The following is a 22752-nucleotide window of genomic DNA, read 5'->3' on the forward strand; positions in this document are numbered from 1 at the left end:
GTGCATGGGACAGGGATGGGCATCCAGGCCTGCTGGGGAAGGACAGAGACATGGAGGGGATGGGCATGAGGACAGGGACGGTGACAGGGACGTGGACAGGGACAGGGATGGGGACGGGCATGGGCACAGGCACAGGGAGAGGGACAAGGATGGGCACGGGGACAGGGAGAGGGACGGGCACCCAGCCCTGCCCAGTGCAGCCAGCCCCACAGCTGACCCCATGGATTACCTGCCCCGGGGACAAGGTGGGCACATGCCCACATGGGGTGCCCGTCCCATGGGGTGCAGGCTTCCGGGGGGAGGCGAGCACAGCCCCCACATGGGGTGCTCGCCCCACAGCGAGGGGTCTGTTCCCCGGTGGGGGGCTGAGACGCCAGCGGGATCCTGCCTGGCCCCAGGCACCGGGGAGGAACGAGGCGCGCAGTGCCAGCCAAGGCTGGGGGGGGCCACCGGTGCCTCCAGCCCCCGACGCTCCCGGCTGGCTCGCGCAGCCGTGCCAGGAGCTGTGCCAGGCCGGGCTGGGACGTGCTGGGCCGTGCAGTGCTGGGTCATGCCTTGGATATGTGCTGGGGTCTCAGCGCCGTGCTGGGGCTGACTATCGTGGAGCTCCTGGAGCGAGTCCAGCAAAGGGCTACTGAGATGAGGAAAGGCCCGGAGCATGTCTCCTACGAGGAAAGGCTGAGAGAGCTGGGCCTGTTCCTCCTGGAGAAGAGAAGACTGAGAGGCGATCTCATCAATGTGTACAAGTATCTGAAGGGAGGGTGTTGAGAGGATGGGGCCAGACTCTTCTCCGTGGTGCCCAGCGACAGGACAAAAGGCAACAGGCACAACCTGAAACACAGGAAGGTCCATCTGAATATCAGAAAAAAAAATCTTTCCTGTGAGGGTGACAGAGCATTGGAACAGGTGACCCAGAGAGGTTGTGGAGTCTCCTTCCTTGGAGATATTCCAAACCTGCCTGGCCGCGATCCTGGGCAATGTACTCTAGATGACCCTGCTTGAGCAAGGGGGTTGTACTAGACGATCTTCAGAGGTCCCTTCCAAATCTCAACCATTCTGTGATTCTGTGATCATGCTGGGGCTCAGCACCTGGTTCAACACTGTGCTGGGGCTCAGCATTGTGTTGAAGCTCAGCATCACTACAGGGCTCATCATCGTGCTGGGGCTCAGCATTATGCCGGGCTCAGCACTGTGCCACCGCTCATCATTGTGTTGGAGCTCAGCATCACTACAGGACTCAGCATCGTGCTGGGGCTCAGCATCATGCCAGGGCTCAGCAATGTGCCAGGGCTCAGCATCATGCCGGGGCTCAGTGTTGTCCTGGGGCTCAGGCATCACAGAAAGACTGCCAAGGCTTGTCCATGCCTGTCCTTCAGACTACTACCCTCTGCTGATCTTCCATGTGGACACTAATAACACCAAGGGCAAATTGAAAACCATCAAACAGGACTTCAGAGCTCTGGAAATAGTGGTTAAAGGTCTGGGAGCCCAGGTCATTTTTTCCTCAATCCTGCCTGTGAGGGAGAAGGACGGGAGGAGGAGTAGACGAGTTTTCCAAGTTAACAACTGGCTGCACTGCTGGTGTTGGCAACAGGGCTTTGGTTTCTATGACCGTGGGACCCTGTTTGAAGATCAACAGCTGATGGGGAGAGATGGGATCCACCTTACCAAGCGGGGCACGCACATCTTTGCCAACAGATTGGCCAGCCTGGTAAGGAGGGCTTTAAACTAGGCAAGATGAAGGAAGGGGAGTGGTATAGTGAGAGGGTAGTCAGTAAAACACCGCTCAAGTCAGGATGCCTCCAGCGGGTGCAAACAACCAGGGGAGACGGCACGGCACATGGCTATGGAGGCTCCTCTTGCACCTCTCCTGGGAAGCTTGCATGCTTGACTGGCTCTCTGAAATGCCTGTATACCAATGCGCGCAGCATGGGGAATAAGCAGGAAGAGTTAGAGATCTGTGTGCGGTCACAGGGCCATGATCTCATTGCGGTTACAGAGACATGGTGGGATAGTTCACGTGACTGGGATGCTGTCATGGATGGCTATGTGCTTTTTAGGAAAGACGGGTCAGGAAGGCGAGGTGGTGGAGTTGCTCTTTATGTGAGGGAGCAGCTAGAATGTATGGAGCTCTGCCTCGGGGTGGATGAAGAGCAAGTTGAGAGCCTATGGGTAAGGATTAAAGGGCGGGCTAACATGGCTGACACTGTTGTGGGGGTACTACAGGCCACCTGATCAGGAAGAGGCAGTCAATGAGGCCTTCTACAGACAGCTGGAAGTAGCCTCACGATCACAGACCTTGGTTCTCATGGGAGACTTCAACCACCCGCTGGACATCTGCTGGAAAGACAGCACAGCTAGGCACAAACAGTCGAGGAGGTTCCCGCAGCAGAACATTGATGATAATTTCTTGACACAGGTGGTGGAGACACCAACGAGGAGAGGTGCAATGCTAGACCTTGTACTAACGAACAAAGAAGGTCTAGTTGGAGATGTGAAGGTTGGGGGCAGCCTTGGCTGCAGTGACCATGAGATGGTGGAGTTCAGGATCCTGTGAGGAGGATGCAGGGCAATAAGTAAGCTCGCAAACCTGGACTTCAGGAGAGCTAACATTGGCCTCTTCAGGGCCCTACTTGGAGAAATCTCATGGGGTAAGGCCCTAAAAGGAAGGGGGGTCCAGGAGAGCTGGTTAATATTCAAGTATCACCTCCTCCAGGCTCAAGATCGGTGCATCCCCCTGAGTAAGAAGTCGAGCAAAGTGGGCAGGAGACCTGCATGGATGAGCAAGGAACTCCTGGCAAAACTCCAACAGAAGAAGGAAGTCTACAGAATGTGGAAAAGGGGACAGGCCACTTGGGAGGAATACAGGGATGTTGTCAGAGTGTGCAGGGATGCGACAAGGAAGGCTAAGGCCCAGTTGGAATTCAATCTGGCAAGGGATGTCAAGGACAACAAGAAGGGCTTCTTCCAATACATCCATAGCAAAAGGGAGACTAGGGAAAATGTGGGCCCGCTGCTGAATGGGGCGGGTGCCCTGGTGACGAAGGATATAGAGAAGGCAGAGTTATTGAATGCCTTCTTTGCTTCAGTCTTTGCTGCTAAGGCCAGTCCTCAGGGATTCCAGACCCTGGGGACAAGAGAGAGAGTCTGGAGAAAGGAAGACTCTCCCTTGGTCAAGGAAGATCGAGTTAGAGATCATTTTTGCAAACTTGACATCCATAAATCCATGGGCCCCGATGCACTGAGGGAGCTGGCAGACATTATTGCTAGGCCACTCTCCATCACCTTGGAAAGGTCCTGGAGAACAGGAGAGGTGCCTGAGGACTGGAAGAAAGCCCATGTCACCCCAGTCTTCCAAAAGGGCCGGAAGGAGGAGCCAGGAAACTACAGGCCTGTCAGCCTCCCCTCTATCCTGGGAAAGGTGATGGAACAGCTCCTCCTGGAGGTCATCACTAAGCATCTGGAGGACAAGAAGGTGATCAGGAGTAGTCAGCATGGATTCACCAAAGGGAAATCATGCTTCACCAATCTGATAGCCTTCTCTGATGGAATGACTGGCTGGGTAGACGAGGGCAGAGCAGCGGATGGTGTCTCCCTGGCCTTCAGCAAGGCTTTTGACACTGTCTCCCATCACATCCTCGTAGGGAAACTCAGGAAGTGTGGGTTGGATGAGTGGACGGTGAGGTGGATTGAGAACTGGCTGGATGGCCGAGCTCAGAGGGTTGTGGTCAGTGGTGCAGAGTCTAGTTGGAGGCCTGTGGCTAGTGGTGTCCCCCAGGGGTGAGTCCTGGGTCCAGTCTTGTTCAAGGTATTCATCCATGACCTGGAGGAAGGCACAGAGTGCACCCTCAGGAAGTTGGCTGATGATACTAAACTGGGAGAGTGACTGACACACCAGAAGACTGTGCTGCCATTCAGAGGGACCTGGGCAGGCTGGAGAGGTGGGCGGAGTGAAACCTCCTGAAGTTCAACCAAGGCAAGTGCAGGGTCCTGCACCTAGGGAGGAATAACCCCATGCAGCAGGACAGGCTAGGGATTGACCTGCTGGAAAGCAAATCTGCAGAGAAGGACCTGGGAGTCCTGATGGACTCAGCACCGCACTAGGACTCAGCATCGCGCCGGGGCTCCGCATCGCACCGGGGCTCAGCATCGCGCCGGGGCTCAGCATGGCGCCATGGCTCAGCATCACACCGGGGCTCAGCACCACGCCAGGGCTCAGCACCGTGCCAGGGGCTCAGCATCGCACCAGAGTTGGGCAGCAGAGCGGGCAGGTCCCACAGCTGTGGAGGTCCTCGGCTGGGTCGCGGGCACGGGTAGCTGCAGCGCGGGACGCTTCCCAAGCAGGGGGTGCGGACCGGAGCCGGGGGAAGCCGCGAGCGCATCCTCCGCCAGCCGGTCCGGCGGCGCGTCCAGCCCCGGCCGCGGCGGCGCAGGAAGAGCTGCAGGCGCGGGTACCTCCAGAATACTTTATTTTGTACATAGAGTTTGTTAGCGCAGGGCGGCCGGCGCGGGCGGCCCGGCCGCGGGACAGGGACGAGCGCTGGGGCCCCGGCTGGGCTCGAAGCTGGGGGGATTGGGGCCGCGGACCGGGCAAGGGGGCAGCGCGAGCGGCGCCGGCGGGGCCTCCGCACGGCCGGGGCGCCAGGCTGCCCCCCAACCCGGCCCCACACGCCAGGCAGGTTCCAGCGCCCCACGGCGGTGCCGCCCCCCCCATCTGCCCCGCACGGCGGACTCTGCTGCAGCAGGAGGCAGCACGTGGGGCTGCCGCCGCCGTGGGGCAGAGCACTGGGCACGTCCCCGGCCCCCCCGACCCCCGCACCCCAGCCGGACCCATCCTCGCCCCAGCTCTGGGCCCGGCTGCCCCCCACGCAGAGATAAAGTGCAACGAAGGCCCAGGTGGGGGGCACACCCCATGGTGGCCCAGCCCTGCCCCACGGCAGGCAGAGCCCCCGAGCCCAGCACCTGTCCCTCCCGGCTGCCCTGCCCCACGGCACAAGGAGCCACGACCGCAGGACATCAGAGCTGCTGGCCGGGGAGCCGCGACCACCGGATGCCAGAGCCGCGACCGCCAGACATCGGAGCTGCCGGCCGGGGAGCCGCGACCGCCAGACATCGGAGCTGCCGGCCGGGGAGCCGCGACCGCCGGACATCGGAGCTGCCGGCCGGGGAGCCGCGACCACCGGACGTCGGAGCTGCCGGCTGGGGAGCCGCGACCACCGGACGTCGGAGCTGCCGGCCGGGGAGCCGCGACCACCGGACATCGGAGCTGCCGGCCGGGGAGCCGCGACTGCGGGACATCGGAGCTGCCGGCCGGGGAGCCGTGACCGCCGGACGTCAGAGCTGCCGGCCAGCTCTACAGCCCCCACAGTCTCACAGCGCCGGGGCCAAGGCCGTGCGGACCCGTCCGGCACCGGGGCTGCCCCACGCCACGGCCCGGGCCCGAGGCTACTGCAGGTAGCGATAGGCCTTGAAACAGTGATTGCCGGAGTCGGCCACCACCACGTGTCCATCCGAGGTGAGCGCCAGGCCCTGCGGCCCGTACAGCGGGTCGGCGGCCGTGTTGATGTAGGAGAGGAAGGAGCCCGAGCTGTCGAAGACCTGCGGGGACAGGGACTGAGAGACCGCGGTCCCCATGCCTCGGTCCCGCTCCGATCCGTGGCCTCCTCGGTGCCACTCGCCTGGCACAGCACCTTCACCATGGACCCCATCCCTGTCCCAGCCACATCCCAGGGCGTAGGGACCCCATCCCCATCCCAGCCGCCCTCTGGGATGCATGCACCCCATCCCCGTCCCGGCTGCCCCCCAGGGCGCACAGACCCCATCCCCGTCCCGGCTGCCCCCCAGGGCGCACAGACCTCATCCCCATCCCAGCCACCCCCCCAGGGCACATGGACCCCATCCCCATTCCGGCCACCCCACCAGGCACACGGACCCTGTCCCCGTCCTCACCACCTCCCGGGGCGCACGGACCCCGTCCCCACACTGGCTGCCCCCTGGGGTGCACGGACCCCCGTCCCTGTCCTGGCCATCCCCCCAGGGTGCACGGACCCAATCCCCCTCCCAGCTGCATCCCAGGGTGCACGGACCCCGTCCCCACACCGGCCACCCCCGGGGTGCACGGACCCCGTTTCCGTCCTGTCCCTTGTCCTGCTCAGCTCCCTCCCCGCTCAGCCCATCCCGCCCTTTTCATATGTCCAGAGGAGGTCCGTGCCACAAATCCCCCTGTGCCCAGGACCGGCTCCATGCACCGGCCATGCGCCGGGCTGGTGCAACCCCAGCTGCCGGACCACAGGAGCGTGAAGGCCCGTGCTCGTACCTGAATTCGGCTATTGCCCCAGTCGGCCACGATAATGTTGCCGTTGGCGTCCACGGCCACCCCGGTGGGGGCGTTGAACTGCCCGTTCCCCTCGCCGTGCGACCCGAACTTGAAGAGGAACTCGCCGTCCGCGTTGTACACCTGCGGGAGGAGCAGTCACTGGGCTGCAGCACAGCACGGCACGGCGCGGCACGGCACGGCACTGCACAGTGCGGCATGGTGCAGCAGGCACGGCACTGCGCAGCACGGCACTGCGCAGCACGGCATGACACGGCACAGCACGGCATGACACGGCACAGCACGGCATGGCACGATGAGGCGCAGCACGGCACTGCGCGGCACGACACGGCTCTGCGCAGCACGGCACGACACGGCACAGCACGGCATGGCACGATGAGGCGCAGCACAGCACTGCGCGGCACGACACGGCTCTGCGCAGCACGGCACGACACGGCACAGCACGGCATGGCACGATGAGGCGCAGCACAGCACGACATGGCACTGCACAGCACGGCGCAATACGGCATGGCACGGTGCAGCGCAGCACGGGAGCAGCCCCCGGGGGACCCCACGGACCCCCAGCCCTGGCTGCTTGATGCCGGGAGCGGGGTCGCCCCCACCAGGCTCACCTTCACGGAGTGGTTGTGGAAGTCGGTCACCACGATCTCGTTCTTGTTGTTAACCGCCACGAAGTGGGGCCCTGGGGAAGAGAGGTGCTGAGCTGGGGGCTGGCGGGGGGCTCCCAGCCCCAAGCAGTGCAGCTGTGCGGGGACACGGACGGGGAGGCCGACGGGGATGGTGATAGGGATGGCAATGGCAGTGGGGACAGGGACAGGGATGGGGACATGGACAGGGATGGGGATGGTGACAGGGATGGGGATGGGGACAGGGACAGGGACAGGGACGGAGATGGGGATGGTGACAGGGATGGGGGTGGCGATGGGGACAGGGACAGGGACGGGGATGGCCTGTTGTGTCCCGCGCCAGGGCGAGCAGTGCCCGTCGGACAGCCCCGACCCCCGCGCGCCCAGTTAGTGCGGGTTAGCGTCACACCAGCAGCCGGTGAGCCCAGGCACGAGGGCATTAGTGCACACCGTGACCGCCCGCCCCCAGGTGCAGAGGTGAGGGCACCCGGGCCCGGCTGGGGGGCACGGAGGGCTGTCCCGCGCTGGGCAGATGGTCCTGCAGCGGGTGGATGGTCATGTCCCAGGTGGACAGTCCTGCCCCGGGTGGATGGTCCTGCCCCGGGTGGACGGTTGTGCTCTGGGTGGACGGTTGTGCTCTGGGTGGATGGTCCTGCCTCGGGTGGATTGTCCCACCCCGGGTGGACAGTCGTGCCCCGGGTGGATGGCCCTGCCCTAGGCGGACAGTTGTGCCCCAGGTGGACGGTTGTGCTCTAGGTGGATGGTCCTGCCCCAGGTGGATGGTCCTGCCCTGGCTGGACAGTCGTGCCCCCAGTGGACGGTCCTGCCCCAGGTGGACGGTCGTGCCGCCAGTGGACGGTCCTGCCCTAGGCGGACGGTCCTGCCCTGGCTGGACAGTCGTGCCCCCAGTGGACGGTCCTGCCCCAGGTGGACGGTCCTGCCCCAGGTGGACGGTCGTGCCGCCAGTGGACGGTCCTGCCCTAGGCGGACGGTCGTGCCCCAGGTGGACAGTTGTGCCCCCAGTGGACGGTCCTGCCCTAGGCGGACGGTCGTGCAGCAGGCTGGGGAAGCAGCACGGTCCCCGAGCCCAAGCCAGCGTGGCACCCCTCACAGCGCAGCCCAGATCCCAGGCGTCCTGGCGCAGCACGGCGCTCCAGGTGGAAACAACGAGGTGCACGGTACTCACCCGGCCCCGGCCCCGGCCCAGCGGGAAGCCAAAGGCATGCAGTAAGGAACAGGGGACTTGCCAGTCGGTGTATTACCATCGAGTGTACCTGCAAACTGCCGCTCAGCCGTGCCACGGCTCCCAAACTTGGTGACTAGCTTGCCGTTGGACTGGAAGATGAAGACGCAGCAGGCTTTGTTGTCCACCACGATGATGTGACCGTTGCGGTCCACAGCTACGCCCTTGGGGCCCATCAGCCGCCCGGCCCCAATCTTGGTCTGCAGCCAGGAGATGGGCGTCAGGCAGCGCCCGGAGCCTCAGCCCCGGCCACCCCAGTCGTGCCCCCTCCTCACCTTGAACTTGCCCTCGGGGGAGAAGATGCTGACCCAGCGGTTGTCGTAGTCTGCGATGATGATGTCCCCGTTCATGTCCACAGTGACACCTGTCGGGCGCTGGAGCTGGCCGGGGGAGCGGCCCCGCACACCAAACCGCAGCCGAAATTGGCCCTCATTGGAAAACACCTGGAGGCCGGAGCAGGGCTGGGGTGAGCAGGGCTGGGAGCGGGGCGACGGGCCGGGGTGAGCGGCAGTGCGGAGGGCTGGGGAGGGCGAAACCCAGCCCCCGCAGGGGCAGGGGGGCAGCGACCAGCCAGCTCCTACCTGCACGCACTGGTTATTGCTGTCGGCCACCACGATGCGGCCCGAGCTGGAGGTGGAGATGCCCTGGAGGTTGGTGAACTCCCCCTTCTCCCGACCGCGGCTTCCTGCAGGCAGACACAGGTGAAGGGCCACACCGGGGAGATGCTGGGGGCCCCATCCCACGGGGCTCCCTGCACTGTGCCCCCCCCGCCCCACAGCTGCCCCACGCCAGCTCACCCACGCGGAAGATGAGCTCGTCCTCGATGGGGTTCTCCTTCTTCTTGCCGCTGCTGTACATGCTGGACGGGCGCCGCACGGCCTTCTGCCGGATGTGCCCGCTGCTGGGCGACTTCACGCGGCGCTTGACGTCGTCGGGGGACGGAGGCACGTCAGAGGCTTTGACGGCGCGGACGCGGAAGGGGCTGCCACGGATGGGCTGCCCGTAGAGCAGGATGGAGAGCAGGAAGTCGCCCTCGGCGCGCGGCGTGTACAGCAGCTCGTAGGTGCCGTTCTTGTTGTCCAGCACCTCGGACTCGGCAGCGCTGCCGTCCGGCGCCGTCACCTGGAAGCGCAGGCTGGCGCTGCCACTGCGCACCAGCTCCCCGTCCTTGTCCTTGGTGGTGACGCTGAGCGAGGAGGGCTGTCCCACCACGGCGTGCCGCAGCCCCTCGCCCGTGGCCACCGTCTTGTGTGCCGTGGCGCTGGTGGTGATGAGCACGCCCAGGTTGAGTATGGATTTGCGGACGCCGTCGGTCTCCACCACGTAGTCAAGCTGGTCGTTCTCGTGCGGGTGCTCGGGGAACTCCTGGCTGGCCAGCTCGCTCAGCCGCTCGCTCATCTGCTTCTTCACCAGCAGCACCTCTGTCTCCGTGCCGTGGTGCAGCGCCTGCTCCGTGAAGGCACAGCTGCTCAGGATGTTCTCCTGGCCCTGGCGCAGGGCATCCAGCTGCGCCTGCAGCACCTGCCAAGACGGGAGAAGGGTCACCGCCAGCACCCACCGGTTTGGGGCACCTGCAGCACCTGCCAGGATGGGGCACCTGCAGCACCCGCCGGGATGGGGCACCTGCAGCACCCGCCGGGATGGGGGCACCTGCAGCACCCACTGGGTTAGGACACCAGCAGCACCCGCTGGGATGGGGGCACCAGCAGCACCCACCGGGATGGGGGCACCTGCAGCACCTGCAGGGATGGGGCACCTGCAGCACCCGCCGGGATGGGGCACCTGCAGCACCCGCCGGGATGGGGCACCTGCAGCACCCGCCGGGATGGGGGCACCTGCAGCACCCACTGGGTTAGGACACCTGCAGCACCCGCTGGGATGGGGCACCAGCAGCACCCGCCGGGATGGGGCACCAGCAGCACCCACCGGGATGGGGGCACCTGCAGCACCCGCCGGGATGGGGCACCTGCAGCACCTGCCGGGCAGGCCAGGGACAGTGGTGCAGGCTGGGTCCCCTCCTCTCCTCAGCCCAACTGCACCCGCTGCCGCCCTGCTCCGGACCCGCTGCCCAGCCACAGCCCCCAGCGGGTGTCTGGCAGTGCAGCGCCGTGGGCGCAGTGCCCAGCCGCGTGCACGGGCCCTCCGCCATCCCAGCCCCGCTGGGACGTGCTGTTTACGCGGCCCGGGACACATTTGCCTTTTTTGGCAAGAGCTGGGCACTGCTGGCTTTGCTGGCTGGGGCACAGCCGAGCTGCCGGTCTTCCCCTGCACGGGCGCCATCGGGAGAGCGGGGGGGATCCCACGGGGGCGCGTTACCTTCTGCTTGGCCCCACAGGTGGCCTCCAGGTCCCGCACCAACAAGCCCTTTCGCTGGTGCAGAGCCTTCTCCAGCTCCTCAAAGGTGCTGCTGATCTCGGACACGGCCTCGTTCTTGCGGTCCACCAGCTGCTTGCTGATCTCCGTCACCAGCCCGATGGCTGCCGCCAGCTGCGGGAGCCTGCGGAGCGGGCGGTCAGCGCGGGGCAGGACCCCCGTCCCACGGCGCCCCGGCTCCAGGGGGTGCCCTGCGGGGGGGCCGGACCCCGGCCTCGCTGCCGCTACCTGCTCTTGATGGCGTCGAGCTGCTGCTGCAGGGCCGCCTTGTGCTGCTCCACCACGTCGCGCAGCGGCACCGTCACGTGCTCCCGGTGCTCCCCCTCGGTGCACTCGTGGCACATGGCCGTCTCGCACGACTCGCAGTAGAACTCCATCACCTGCAGCACCGGGCGCTCAGGGGCCGGCCCCAGCCCCACGCCGGGCCCCCCGCCTGCCGGGGCGCTGGCCAGCCCGGCGCGCGCCTGGCCGCCCGCCCCCGCGGCCGGACCCACCTTGCCCTCGTGGTTGGGGCAGGAGAGGGGCTGGCCGGTGACGGCGCTGACGGGGTCCAGCCCGTGGCCGGGGTGGGGGCCGGAGCTCTCGGGGTCGCGCTGCAGCACCTCCATGAGGTTGGTGATGAAGAAGTTGTTCTGCAGGGCCGCGACGCCCTTCTCGGGCAGGATGGAGGTCTGGCGGCACACGGGGCAGGACAGGGTCAGGCTCTGGGGCGGGATATAGTTCTGGAGACACCTGGGGCAGAACGGGGACAATGAGAGGATCAGGACTCACTGCGGTGCAGGATGGGGATGGGGCAGGGGCAGGGCGGCATGCAGGGGGACGGGCGCTGGGGCGCACGGGCAGGGGGACGGGGATGGCGGAGGCAGCGAAGGGCAGCAACAGCGGGATGGACAGATGGACGGACAAGGGCGGCACCGTTGTGCATCGAGGTGCGAGGGCAGGGGAACGGGATGGGCAGAGGGCAATGGTGGGACAGATGGATGGATGGAGGTGGCACTGCAGTGCATGGGGGTGCAGAGGGCAGCGGGATGGGGACGGGGCAGGATGGGCAGAGGGCGATGTGGGATGGACGGATGAGGGTGGCACCGCGGTGCATTGGGGTGCACGGGGCAGGGGGACGGGGATGGGGCAGGATGGCTGGAGGGCGACATGGGATGGATGGATGGACGGACGGACGGACGGGGGAAGCGCTACGGAGTGTTGGGGGCCAGGAGCAGAGGGACGGGGCTGGACAGGCAGAGGGCGACGGCAGGACGGATGGATGGACGGACGGACGGGGGCGGCACCGTGGAGTGTTGGGCAGGAGCAGGGGGACAGGGCAGGACAGGCAGAGGGGGACAGCAGGACGGACGGACGGATGGACGGACGGGGGCAGCACCGCAGAGTGTTGGGGGGCAGGAGCAGGGGCAGGGGGACGGGGATGCGGATGGGGCAGGACAGGCAGAGGGGGACGGACGTATGGATGGACGGACAGACGGACGGACGGGGCAGCACTGCGGTGCCGTCAGCCCCCGCGGCGGGGCTGTGCCGACATGGGGGGCTGGGTGTGGGGCAGGGACAGGGTAGGCTGGGGGGTGCTGGGGGGCAGGGGCAGCAGGGTCCCTGTGGGGGACAGAGAGGGCAAATGTCAGTACTGAGCCCCACGGCACCCCAGATGCAGCCCCGGCCCCACAGCCCGGACCCAGCCCCACACGGCCCCCGCGCACCGTGGCCCCTCAGCCGGGACCCAGCCCCACACGGCCCCCGGGCCCCCGCGGCCCCATGGCCGGGACCCGGCCCCACACGGCCCCTGGGCCCCCACAGCCAGGACCCAGCCCCACATGGCCCCCAGGGCCTCCGTGGCCCCATGGCCGGGACCCGGCCCCACACGGCCCCTGCAGCCCCACGGCCTGGAACCGGCCCCACACGGCCCCCGGGGCCCAGACCTGTCCCCACACAGCCCCAGGGCCCCCACGGCCCCACGGCTGGGACTCAGCCCCACACGGCCCCGGCACACCACGGCCCCACGGCCGGGACCCAGCCCCACACGGCCCCCAGGGCCCCACGGCCCGGACTCGGCCCCACACGGCCCCCAGGGCCCCCGCGGCCCAGACCTGGCCCCACATGGCCCCCAGGGCCTCCGCAGCCCCATGGCCGGGACCCGGCCCCACACGGCCCCCAGGGCCCCTGCGGCCCCACAGCTGGGACCCAGCCCCACACGGCCCCTGCACACCGCGGCCCCACGGCCGGGACCCGGCCCCACACGGCCCCCCCATGGCCCCACGGCCAGGACCCGGCCCCACACGGCACCCAGGGCACCGCGGCCTCGTGGCCAGGACCCACATGGCCCCACTGTGGGGCAGAATGGCCACATCGCTGGGGCTGGCGCAGCGTGAAGGCGGGGGGGCCGCGGGCTGTGGGGCACAGCCCCCTTGCGGGGGGCAGCGCGGGGTGTTGGGGCTGGTGCGCGGCCCTCGCACCGGCGCGCGGGGGGCAGCCGGGGGGCAGCAGCGTCCCGACCCCTCTCGTGGGGGGCGGGGGGAGGGGGGCTGCAGTGTGGTCCCAGCTCCCCTCTTGAAGCCGGTGGCGGGGATGCATTTGGGGTGCAGCGAGGATGCAGTGGGGCCCTGAATCACCTTTCACAGAAATTACACGATGGGGGGATGCCATGGGGAGCAGTGAGGATGCAGCAGGGTGCAGTGGGGCCCTGGCTCACATCTCTCAGAGGGTGGAGGGATGCAGTGCAGCCTCAGACCACCCCTCGGGGGGGGCGGATGTCAGGGGGGTGCCGTGGGGCTCCAGCTAACCTGCTGCAGAAGGAGTGCAGGAGGATGCAGTGAGGGCTGCAGTGAGGCTCTGGCTCCCCTCTTACAAAAGGTGTTGGGGGTGGCTGCCAGTGTGCACGCAGTGGGGCACAAGAGGTGTGCGGGTGGAGGCAGTGCAGCACAGCATGGATGCAGTGTGGATGCAGTGAGGTGCAATGTGGCTGCAGTGGGGTGCAGCAGGGTGCTGCATCCCAAGGTTGCCTGCTGCAGGTGTGTACAGAGGACATGCAGCGTCCCTGCATGCAGCAGGGAGCAGCAGGGATGCAGTGGGGCGCACTCTCACCTCTCGCAGAAGGTGTGCAGTGGGGGGGTGTCAGTGGGGCACAGTGGGCATGCAGCGGGTGGGTGTAGTAGGGCACAGTGAGGATACAGCTAGGTGCAGTGGGGCCCTGAGGACTTACCTCCCACAGAAGGTAGGCAGTGGGGCAGGCAGTGGGACCAGGCAGTGAGGCCTGGTGTGGGTACAGGGGGCACAGCAGGGCTGCCATTGGGTGCAATGTGGATGCTGTGGGGCACAGCAGGGCTGCCATGGGACGCAACAGGAATGCAGCAGGGCGCAGCAGGAATGCAGCAGGAATGCAGTGGGCATGCAGCGCAGTGCAGCGGGACGCTGCAGGGATGCAGTTGGGTGCAGCAGGAATGCTGTGGGGATGCGGCAGGGTGCAACGTGGGTGCAGAGGGGGTGCAGTAGGGGTGCAGCTGGGCATTGGGGAGAGGCAGCAGGGTGCTGCAGGGATGCAGCGGGGATGCCATGGGGTGCAATGTGGATGTAGTGGGGTACAGTGGGGCACAGTGAGGATGCAGTGTGCTGCTGTGGGTCTCAGGCTTAGCTCTCACAGGAGGTGCGCAGTGAAGGTGCAAGGAGAATGCAGTGAGGCACAGCGGGGCGCTGCAAGCCACGGTCTCACCTCTTGCAGAAGGTGTACAGCGGGGGGGGGGGGGGGGGTTCAGTGGGGCACAGTGGGGATGTAGTGGGGGGTGCAGTGGATCACCACGAGTCATGGTCTAACCTCTCACAGAAGGTATGTGGGTGGGGTGAGTGGGGCACAGTGGGGGTGCAGTGAGGAGCAGCAGGGATGCAGTGAGGATGGAGTGGGGTGCAGTGAGGTGCCGCGAGCCACAGTCTCACCTCCCACAGAAGATGTGCAGTGGGGGGGGGGGGTCAGTGGGGATGCAGTGAGGATGTAGTGGGGCACAGCGGGGCACCATGAGCCGTGCTCTCACTTCTCACAGAAGGTGTGCAGTGGCGGGGGTGGGGGTTGTCAGTGGGGCACAGCAGGAATGTAGTGGGGAGCAGCAGGGATGCAGTGGGGCACCGTGGGGCATGCTCTCACCTCTCGCAGAAGGTGTGCAGTGGGGGAGGGTGTCAGTGGGGCACAGTGGGCATGCAGCAGGGAGCAGCAGGGACGCAGTGGGGCGCCGTGGGGCGCGCTCTCACCTCTCGCAGAAGGCGTGCAGTGGGGGGGTGTCAGTGGGGCACAGTGAGCATGCAGCGGGGAGCAGCAGGGACGCAGTGGGGTGCCGTGGGGCGCGCTCTCACCTCTCGCAGAAGGTGTGCAGTGGGGGGGTGTCAGTGGGGCACAGTGGGCATGCAGCGGGGAGCAGCAGGGACGCAGTGGGGCGCCGTGGGGCGCGCTCTCACCTCTCGCAGAAGGTGTGCAGGCAGGGCAGCACCTTGGGGTTGCGGTAGCGGTCGAGGCAGATGCTGCACACCAGGAACTGCTTGTCAATCTGCCGCACCACCGGGCTGGCGCTGGGCTCCCGCTTCGCCATGGCGGCGCCCCCGCGGCCCCACGGCGCTCAGCCTGCCAGGGGGGACGCGGTCAGACCCACAACGCACCCCCCGCCCCACGGCACCACCACCGTCCAGCTCACCTGACCCACAGCACCCCCCGCCTGCCCCACGGCACTGCCACCGTCCACCTCACCTGACCCACAGCACCCCCCCTGCCCCACGGCACCGCCACCATCCACCTCACCTGACCCACAGCACCTCCCGCCTGCCCCACGGCACTGCCACCGTCCACCTCACCTGACCCACAGCACCCCCCCTGCCCCACGGCACCGCCACCATCCACCTCACCTGACCCACAGCACCTCCCGCCTGCCCCACAGCACTGCCACCGTCCACCTCACCTGACCCACAGCATCCCCCCCTGCCCCACGGCACCGCCACCGTCCACCTCACCTGACCCACAGCATCCCCCGCCTGCCCCACGGCACCACCACCATCCACCTCACCTGACCCACAGCATCCCCCCCTGCCCCACGGCACCGCCACCATCCACCTCACCTGACCCACAGCACCCCCCGCCTGCCCCACGGCACTGCCACCGTCCACCTCACCTGACCCACAGCATCCCCCCCTGCCCCACGGCACCGCCACCATCCACCTCACCTGACCCACAGCACCCCCCGCCTGCCCCACGGCACCGCCACCATCCACCTCACCTGACCCACAGCACCCCCCGCCTGCCCCACGGCACCGCCACCGTCCACCTCACCTGACCCACAGCACCCCCCGCCTGCCCCATGGCACCGCCACCGTCCACCTCACCTGACCCACAGCACCACCACCGTCCACCTCACCTGACCCACAGCATCCCCCCCTGCCCCACGGCACCGCCACCATCCTCCTCACCTGACCCACAGCATGCCCAGCACCCCCCTGCCAGCCCCACAGTATGCCTGGCACGCCCCTCATCTGATCCATGACATACCCAGCACCCACCCCTCGTGCCCCATAGCACCCCATTGCCAGCCCACCCTCACCCCAGTGAGCACAGAGGCTTGGCCATGAGTGCACCCCACTGCACTCGGCAGCCCTGGCCCATGTCCAGCCCCTCTGCGCGCCCCAAAGAGCGGCAGTGCCCCACGGCTCCCCTGCCCCACGGGGTGCAGCACCATCCGCCCCACCCCATGGCGCTGCCACGGCACACAGGCACCTTGCACTGGCTCCACTGCATGCTGCTGCCGCCCCACAGCCCACTGCACTCAGGATGCACTGTACCCCATCCCCAGCACACCGCACCCGCCCCGCAGTGCGCTGCATTTGCCCCACGGTAAACGGTAACCCCCCGACTCACTGCACCCCCCCGGCGCGCTGCCCCCGCCCCCCAGCGCACTGCACCCCCCGCCCCGGGGCGCACTGCACCCCCCGCCCCGGGGCGCACTGCGTCCCTCGTCGCACTGCCCCTGCCCCCCGGCGCACTGCACCCCCCCGGCGCACTGCTCCCCCCGCCCCGCACTGCGCCCCCCGCCCCGCACTGCGCCCCCCGCCCCGCACTGCGCTGCCTTTGCCCCCCGGCGGCGTCGCCCGCCCCGGCCCGGCCCGGCCCGGCCCCGCTCACGGCGCTGCGGCGGCCCCGCGGCTGCAGGCCCGGCCGGCCCCGCCCCGACGGCCATTGTGTGGGGCCAGGACCGCGACGTCACGGCCTCGCCCCGCCCCCGGGCCCCGCCTGCCCCGCCCCCGTCCTGCCCCGCCCCCAGAGCCCGACGGCCCCGCCCCGCCCGGCCAGGCCCCGCCCCGACGGCCATTGTGCGAGGCCAAGACCCTGACGTCACGGCTCCCCCCCCCCCGGACCCGCCGGCCGCGCCCCGGCCCGGCCGCGCCTGGCCCCGCCCCCAGCGCCCCGCCCCGCCCACGCCCCGCCCCGCCCGCGGCCACCGCGCGACCTGCGACGGCCCCGGCGGCGCCGACCACAGCGCCCGGGACCGGGGGCACCGGAGCGCCCGGACCGGGCTCTGCCCCCACCCCTACCCGTGTCAACTGGCCCTGCCCCCATCCCCACCCGTGTCACCCGTCCTACACCCCACCCGTGTCAGTTGGTCCCGCACCCCCACCCATGTCACCCCGTCCTACCTCCCACCCGTGACAGTTGATCCTGCACCCCTTCCCCACCCGTGTCAGCTGGTCCCGCACCCCATCCTCACCTATGTCACCCTGTCCTACACCCCACCCGTGTCAGATGGTCCTGCACCCCATCCTCACCCGTGTCAGTTGGTCCTGCACCCCATCCTCACCTATGTCACCCTGTCCTACACCCCACCCGTGTCAGATGGTCCTGCACCCCATCCTCACCTATGTCACCCTGTCCTACACCCCACCCGTGTCAGTTGGTCCCGCACCTCCACCCGTGTCACCCCATCCTACATCCCACCCGTGACAGTTGGTTCTGCACCCCCCACCCGTGTCACCCCATCCTACACCCCCACTCGTGTCAGTTGGTCTGCCCCATCCTCACCCACGTCAACTGCACCCTACCCTATTCCCACCCATGCCGTCCGGTTGGTCCTGCCCCCATCCCCCCCACCCATGTCAGCCAGGCCCTGTCCCACCCCTACCCGTGCCAGCTGGTCCTGCACCCCCATCCCCACCCGTGTCAGTCAGGGTCTGCCCCACTCCCACCCATGTCAGCCAGGCCCTGCACCCCATCCCCACCTGTGCTAGCCCAGTCCTGCACCCTCAAATCCACCTGTGCCAGCCCAGTCCTGCACCCCATCCCCACTCATGTTACCCGGTCCTGCTTCCCCATCCCCACTCGTTTCAGCCGGTCCTGCACCCCATCCCCACCTGTGCCAGCCTGGTCCTACACCCCCATCCCCACCTGTGCCACCTACTCCTGCACCCCATCCTCACCCGTGCCAGCCGGGCCCAGCTCCCCCACCCGTGCCAGCCCAATCCTGCACCCCCCTCTCCCTCCATCTGTGCAAACCTGGTCTTGCACCCCATCTCCACCCGTGTCAGCTCGGTCCTGCACCCCATTCCCACCTGTGTCAGCCAGGCCCTGCACCCCATCCCCACCCATGCAAACCTGGTCCTGCACCCCATCCCCACCCGTGTCAGCCCGGCCTGCACCCCATCCCCACCCGTGTCATGCCCCCGCCCCGTCTCTTCCCCATCGCTGTCGCCTCCAGGCCGCCCAGCACGGCCCGGCTCGGCCCGGCGCACTCACCGGCAACGCAGCCCCGCACGAGCCCGGCTCGGTTCAGCCGCCGCCGCAGGCAGCCAGGGCCGGCGGGGCGGCAGCGCGCATCGCAGCCGCGGCCCGGCCCGGCCCGGCCCGGCCCGGCCCGGCTCGGCTCGGCTCGGCCCGGCCCGGCTCGGCTCGGCTCGGCTCGGCCCGGCCCGGCTCGGCTCGCCCCGGCTCGGCTCGGCCCGGCTCGGCTCGGCTCGGCTCGGCCCGGCCCGGCTCGGCTCGGCTCGGCTCGGCCCGGCTCGGCTCGGCGCGGCTCGGCCCGGCCCGGCTCGGCTCGCCCCGGCTCGGCTCGGCTCGGCTCGCCCCGGCCCGGCTCGGCTCGGCTCGGCCCGGCCCGGCTCGGCTCGGCTCGCCCCGGCTCGGCTCGGCTCGCCCCGGCTCGGCTCGGCTCGGCCCGGCCCGGCCCGGCTCGGCTCGGCTCGGCCCGGCTCGGCCCGGCCCGGCTCGGCTCGGCTCGGCTCGCCCCGGCTCGGCTCGGCTCGGCTCGGCTCGGCCCGGCCCGGCCCGGCGCGGCGGGACTGCGCCAGGGCTGGGCACCGACCGCAGCCGCATCTGCCCGTCCGGGCCGCACCATCGGCTGCGGGGGGGGGCGGCGGCCGCTCACCCTTTAGCCCTGGCCTCAGGGGATCCCCACGCACCCACCCGGGACGGGGAACACGTCGCTTTGCGACGTGTTCCCCGTCCCGGGTGGGTGCGTGGGGATCCCCTGCGGGTAAAGGGATCAAGGTGAGCAGGACTCACATCCCCCCCCCTCGGCAGAAATGGTCGGGTCCGGGCTGTGGCTCTGCAGTGGGGGGGGCTCCGGGCGCGCCCCCTGCATCCCCGGGTACCCGGCTGTCGCCACGGCAACCGCATCCACGCCGGTCTCCCCCCCAACACACCCCAAAGTGGGGGGCACCCGCGCCTAGGGCAGTGCACCCCAGCAGGAACGAGCCACCCCCCCCCATCACACCCCAGGGCGGCGCAGGCCCACTGCCCCACGCACGCCCCAGTGCGGTGCACCGCCCCACTGCACCCCGACCGGGGGGGGGGTACACCCACCCCCGCGCACACCCTAAGGTGGGTTCCCCAGCGCACCCCACACTTGTGGCCATGCTCCTGCCCCAGTGCGGATGTATGAGACCGTGCTGCATCACTGGGTGCAAAGCTCTGCACCCATATGACCCCCCCCCATGCCTGTGTGTGCATGCACCTCGCTGTGTACCTGTGGGTATGCACACTGCGTGTGTGTGTGTGTGTGTGTGTGTGTGCAGCTGAGAACAGTGGGTGCCTGTGCATGTGTGTGCGCCCTCCACAGCTGTGTGTATGTCTGTGGGTGCATGACACTGGCATGTACGTGCTCCCCACTCACGCAGGTGTGTCTGTGCGTGTGCCCGCTGCACTCGTGTCCATGTGCACTCCCACCTGCACAGGTGTGTCTGTGCGTGTGCCCGCTGCACCCGTGTCCATGTGCACTCCCACCTGCACAGGTGTGTCTGTGCGTGTGCCCGCTGCACCCGTGTCCATGTGCACTCCCACCCGCGCAGGTGTGTCTGTGCGTGTGCCCACTGCACCCGTGTCCATGTGCACTCCCACCTGCACAGGTGTGTCTGTGCATGTGCCCGCTGCACCCGTGTCCATGTGCACTCCCACCCACGCAGGTGTGTCTCCGCATGTGCATGCTGCACTCGTGTCCATGTGCACTCCCACCTGCACAGGTGTGTCTCTGCGTGTGCCCGCTGCACCCGTGTCCATGTGCACTCCCACCCACGCAGGTGTGTCTGTGCATGTGCCCGCTGCACTCGTGTCCATGTGCACTCCCACCCGCGCAGGTGTGTCTGTGCGTGTGCCTGCTGCACCCGTGTCCATGTGCACTCCCACCCACGCAGGTGTGTCTCCGCATGTGCATGCTGCACCCGTGTCCATGTGCACTCCCACCTGCACAGGTGTGTCTCTGCGTGTGCCCGCTGCACCCGTGTCCATGTGCACTCCCACCCATGCAGGTGTGTCTCCGCATGTGCATGCTGCACTCGTGTCCATGTGCACTCCCACCCACGCAGGTGTGTCTCCGCATGTGCATGCTGCACCCGTGTCCATGTGCACTCCCACCTGCACAGGTGTGTCTCTGCCTGTGCCCACTGCACTCATGTTCATGTGTGCCTCCACCCGCAGTGGTGTGTCTGTCTCCAGCTGTGTTTCGGAGCGCTCAACACCTGTGTGCCCTCCTGCACAGCTTTACACAGCCAAGCCGTCTCCGTCTCTGCGGGTGTGTGCACGTGCGTGCATGCATGCATGTGCAGTGACCCCCTCTTCCCTGCTGCCCCCCACCTCCCACCTGGCTCATCCTCAGGGCCTTGGGGAGCGCGCGGTGCCCCCACAGCACCAGGCCCCTCGCTGATGCCGCATCCTCACCAGCTGCCAGCACCGGGCCCCTCCTCGGCCGGGCCCAGCAGCCGCAACCTGCGCCCCGGCCCCACGCGCCCCGGCCCCACACACGGCGCAGCCCTGGCATGCAGCGCAGCGGGCTCACCTCGCCATGGGGGCCGTGCAGCCCGTGGCACCTGGCCTGGGGGAGCACTCATGGCCTGCACTGCAGCGGGAGGGGGCTGCCCAGGCTGCAGCACAGCAGGATCCGGCCGGGCCCCAGCGGCTGCCAGGATGCTCCAGCCCAGCGGAGGAAGCAGGAAGGGCGCACGGAGGTGGGCGGATGGGCGTGTGCGGACGGAGGAAGGTTGCACGCGGGTGGGGTGCAGGGATGTGCACACAGACTCGCGTGGGCGCTCGTGTGCACGCGCGGCCCCGACAGGCGGCCGAGGGCAGGGGCCCGGCTGGCCCCCGGCGCGGGCTGCCCGGTGGACGGCCCCCAGGAGCTGCCCGGAGCGGGTGGCAGGGAGACGTTTCCCTGCGATGTTTTCTCCGTGCCGCGGCCCTGGCGCAGAGCTGGACCAGGCGCAGCAGGAACCGGCTGGGCCGCATTCCCGCGCCGGGGCCACGGCCGCCCCACGGGCGCAGGCCTGGAGAGCCACCAAGTGAGGACCGCAGGGAGGAGGAGACGGGGATGGGACCAGACAGCAGGGACTGAGCAAGGGTAAATCATGCCTGATCAGCCTGATTGCCTTCGGGATAAAGTCACTGGGTTTGTGGAGGAAGGGAGAGCAGTGGATGTCATTCTTGACTTTCACGAGGTTTTTGACACCATCTCCCACAATATCCTCATACCTGTGTCAGGGTGTCACAGTCTGGACGGGTAGATAACCAGGTGGGTACAAAACGTGTTGGATTGTTGGGGTCCGAGGGCAGTGGTCCTTGGGCTGTGCTCTGCCTAGAGCCTGGTGACAAGCGGCTCACCACAAGGGTCTATCCTGGGACCTGCACTCACTGGAGGGAGTTCAAGGGAGGCCACTGCCACAGTCAGGGCCTGCAGCGCTTGCCTTGTGAGGCCAGGCTGAAGGACTGGGGCTTGTTCATCCTGCAGGAAAGACTTCAGACCTAAGAGCAGCCTGCCAATACCTACATGGAGGTGACAGGAGGCAGAGTCAGGCCCTTCGCAGCACTGCATGGCGGGAGAAAGAGAGACAGTAGGTACAGGTTGAAACAGGAGAGGTTCAGGTTGGGTACCAGCAAAGGTTTCTCCCCATGAGAACAGCACTGGAGCAGGTTGCCCACAGAGACGGAGAAACCTCCATCCTTGGTGGTTTTCACAACACAACTGGACAAAGTCACGAGCAGCCTAGTCTGACCCCAGAGCTGCCCCTGCTCTGAGCAGGACGTTGGACCAGAGCCCTGCCAGGGTCCCTCCGCCCCTCCCGCAGTGACCCCTCGCCAGAGTCGCTCTTCCCATGGCTTTGGGAGCGCCCCACCGCACCGGGGCCCCAGGGCACCCCCCCGGCTCGGCGGCACCAGCTCCTCCGTGACGGCATGGCCGGACCCGTGGGGGCCGCGGGGCAGCCCCGAGCGTGGCCGAGGGCTCCGGAGAGTGCAGAGCCGGGTCGGGGCGCCGTGCTCAGCGCTGGCCCCAGCTGCCCCACTGCGGCAGCAGGACGCGGCAGTGGCGGAGGGATGCGGCAGGACGTGGCGGCGGCGGAGCCGGGCCGGCGGCAGGGGCAGGGGGGCTGAGACGGGGCCGTCCCAAGCCCCGGGAGCCATCCCGGAGGGGACGGGGGGACAGAGCCGCGCTCCCTCTGCACAGCCTGACACCGCTGGCCCGGACGGCCCCCGCCAGCGGACAAAGACGGCTCTCATGCGGCGCCAGCGGCCAGGGCCAGCTGAGCGGGGCCGTGGCCCTGGGCCAGGCCGGGTGGCCCCGGAGTGGCCACCCCGGGGAGGGAACGCTGCTGGCATCGCAGCCCCAGGGGGATCCAAGCACCCCGCCGGCAGGGGCATGGAGCGGAGCAGGGCGGGATGGACGCGGAGG

The 22752-nt window shown here is 68.1% G+C and overlaps 1 protein-coding gene across 7 annotated transcripts; it reads right to left on the reverse strand.

The window, feature by feature from the left end:
- Positions 1 to 5142: 5142 nt before the first annotated feature.
- On the reverse strand, positions 5143 to 21014 carry TRIM3 (tripartite motif containing 3). Of its 7 annotated transcripts, none has more exons than XM_068930979.1 (12): positions 20869 to 21014; positions 15023 to 15185; positions 11071 to 11308; positions 10805 to 10956; positions 10520 to 10700; positions 9001 to 9724; positions 8785 to 8888; positions 8479 to 8646; positions 8223 to 8403; positions 6946 to 7016; positions 6317 to 6457; positions 5143 to 5598 (listed from the first exon to the last, which is right to left on the reverse strand). In XM_068930979.1, exons 2-12 carry the CDS (start codon positions 15151 to 15153, stop codon positions 5446 to 5448), a joined length of 2244 nt encoding a protein of 747 aa, XP_068787080.1. In that variant the 5' UTR covers positions 15154 to 15185; positions 20869 to 21014; the 3' UTR covers positions 5143 to 5445. The 7 variants fall into 7 exon arrangements, with proteins under 7 accessions (XP_068787080.1, XP_068787082.1, XP_068787083.1 ...); XM_068930981.1 differs by lacking the exon at positions 20869 to 21014 and adding an exon at positions 13782 to 13885 and having other exon boundaries at positions 15023 to 15160; XM_068930980.1 differs by having other exon boundaries at positions 5283 to 5598; positions 8235 to 8403.
- Between the last annotated feature and the right edge of the window lie 1738 nt (positions 21015 to 22752).

The sequence above is a fragment of the Struthio camelus genome, chromosome 1 (assembly GCF_040807025.1).
Source record: "Struthio camelus isolate bStrCam1 chromosome 1, bStrCam1.hap1, whole genome shotgun sequence".
In the NCBI taxonomy this organism is placed as follows: domain Eukaryota; kingdom Metazoa; phylum Chordata; class Aves; order Struthioniformes; family Struthionidae; genus Struthio; species Struthio camelus.

Excerpts from the sequence above, each read along its gene's own strand:
- TRIM3 (XM_068930975.1), bottom strand. The coding sequence starts at position 15,153 with ATGGCGAAGCGGGAGCCCAGCGCCAGCCCGGTGGTGCGGCAGATTGAC. Across the intron at positions 8,647-8,784 it reads GCAATAACCAGTGCGTGCAG|GTGTTTTCCAATGAGGGCCA; the intron begins GTAGGAGCTGGC and ends TCCGGCCTCCAG. Across the intron at positions 6,458-6,945 it reads TCCACAACCACTCCGTGAAG|GTGTACAACGCGGACGGCGA; the intron begins GTGAGCCTGGTG and ends CTCCTCCCGCAG.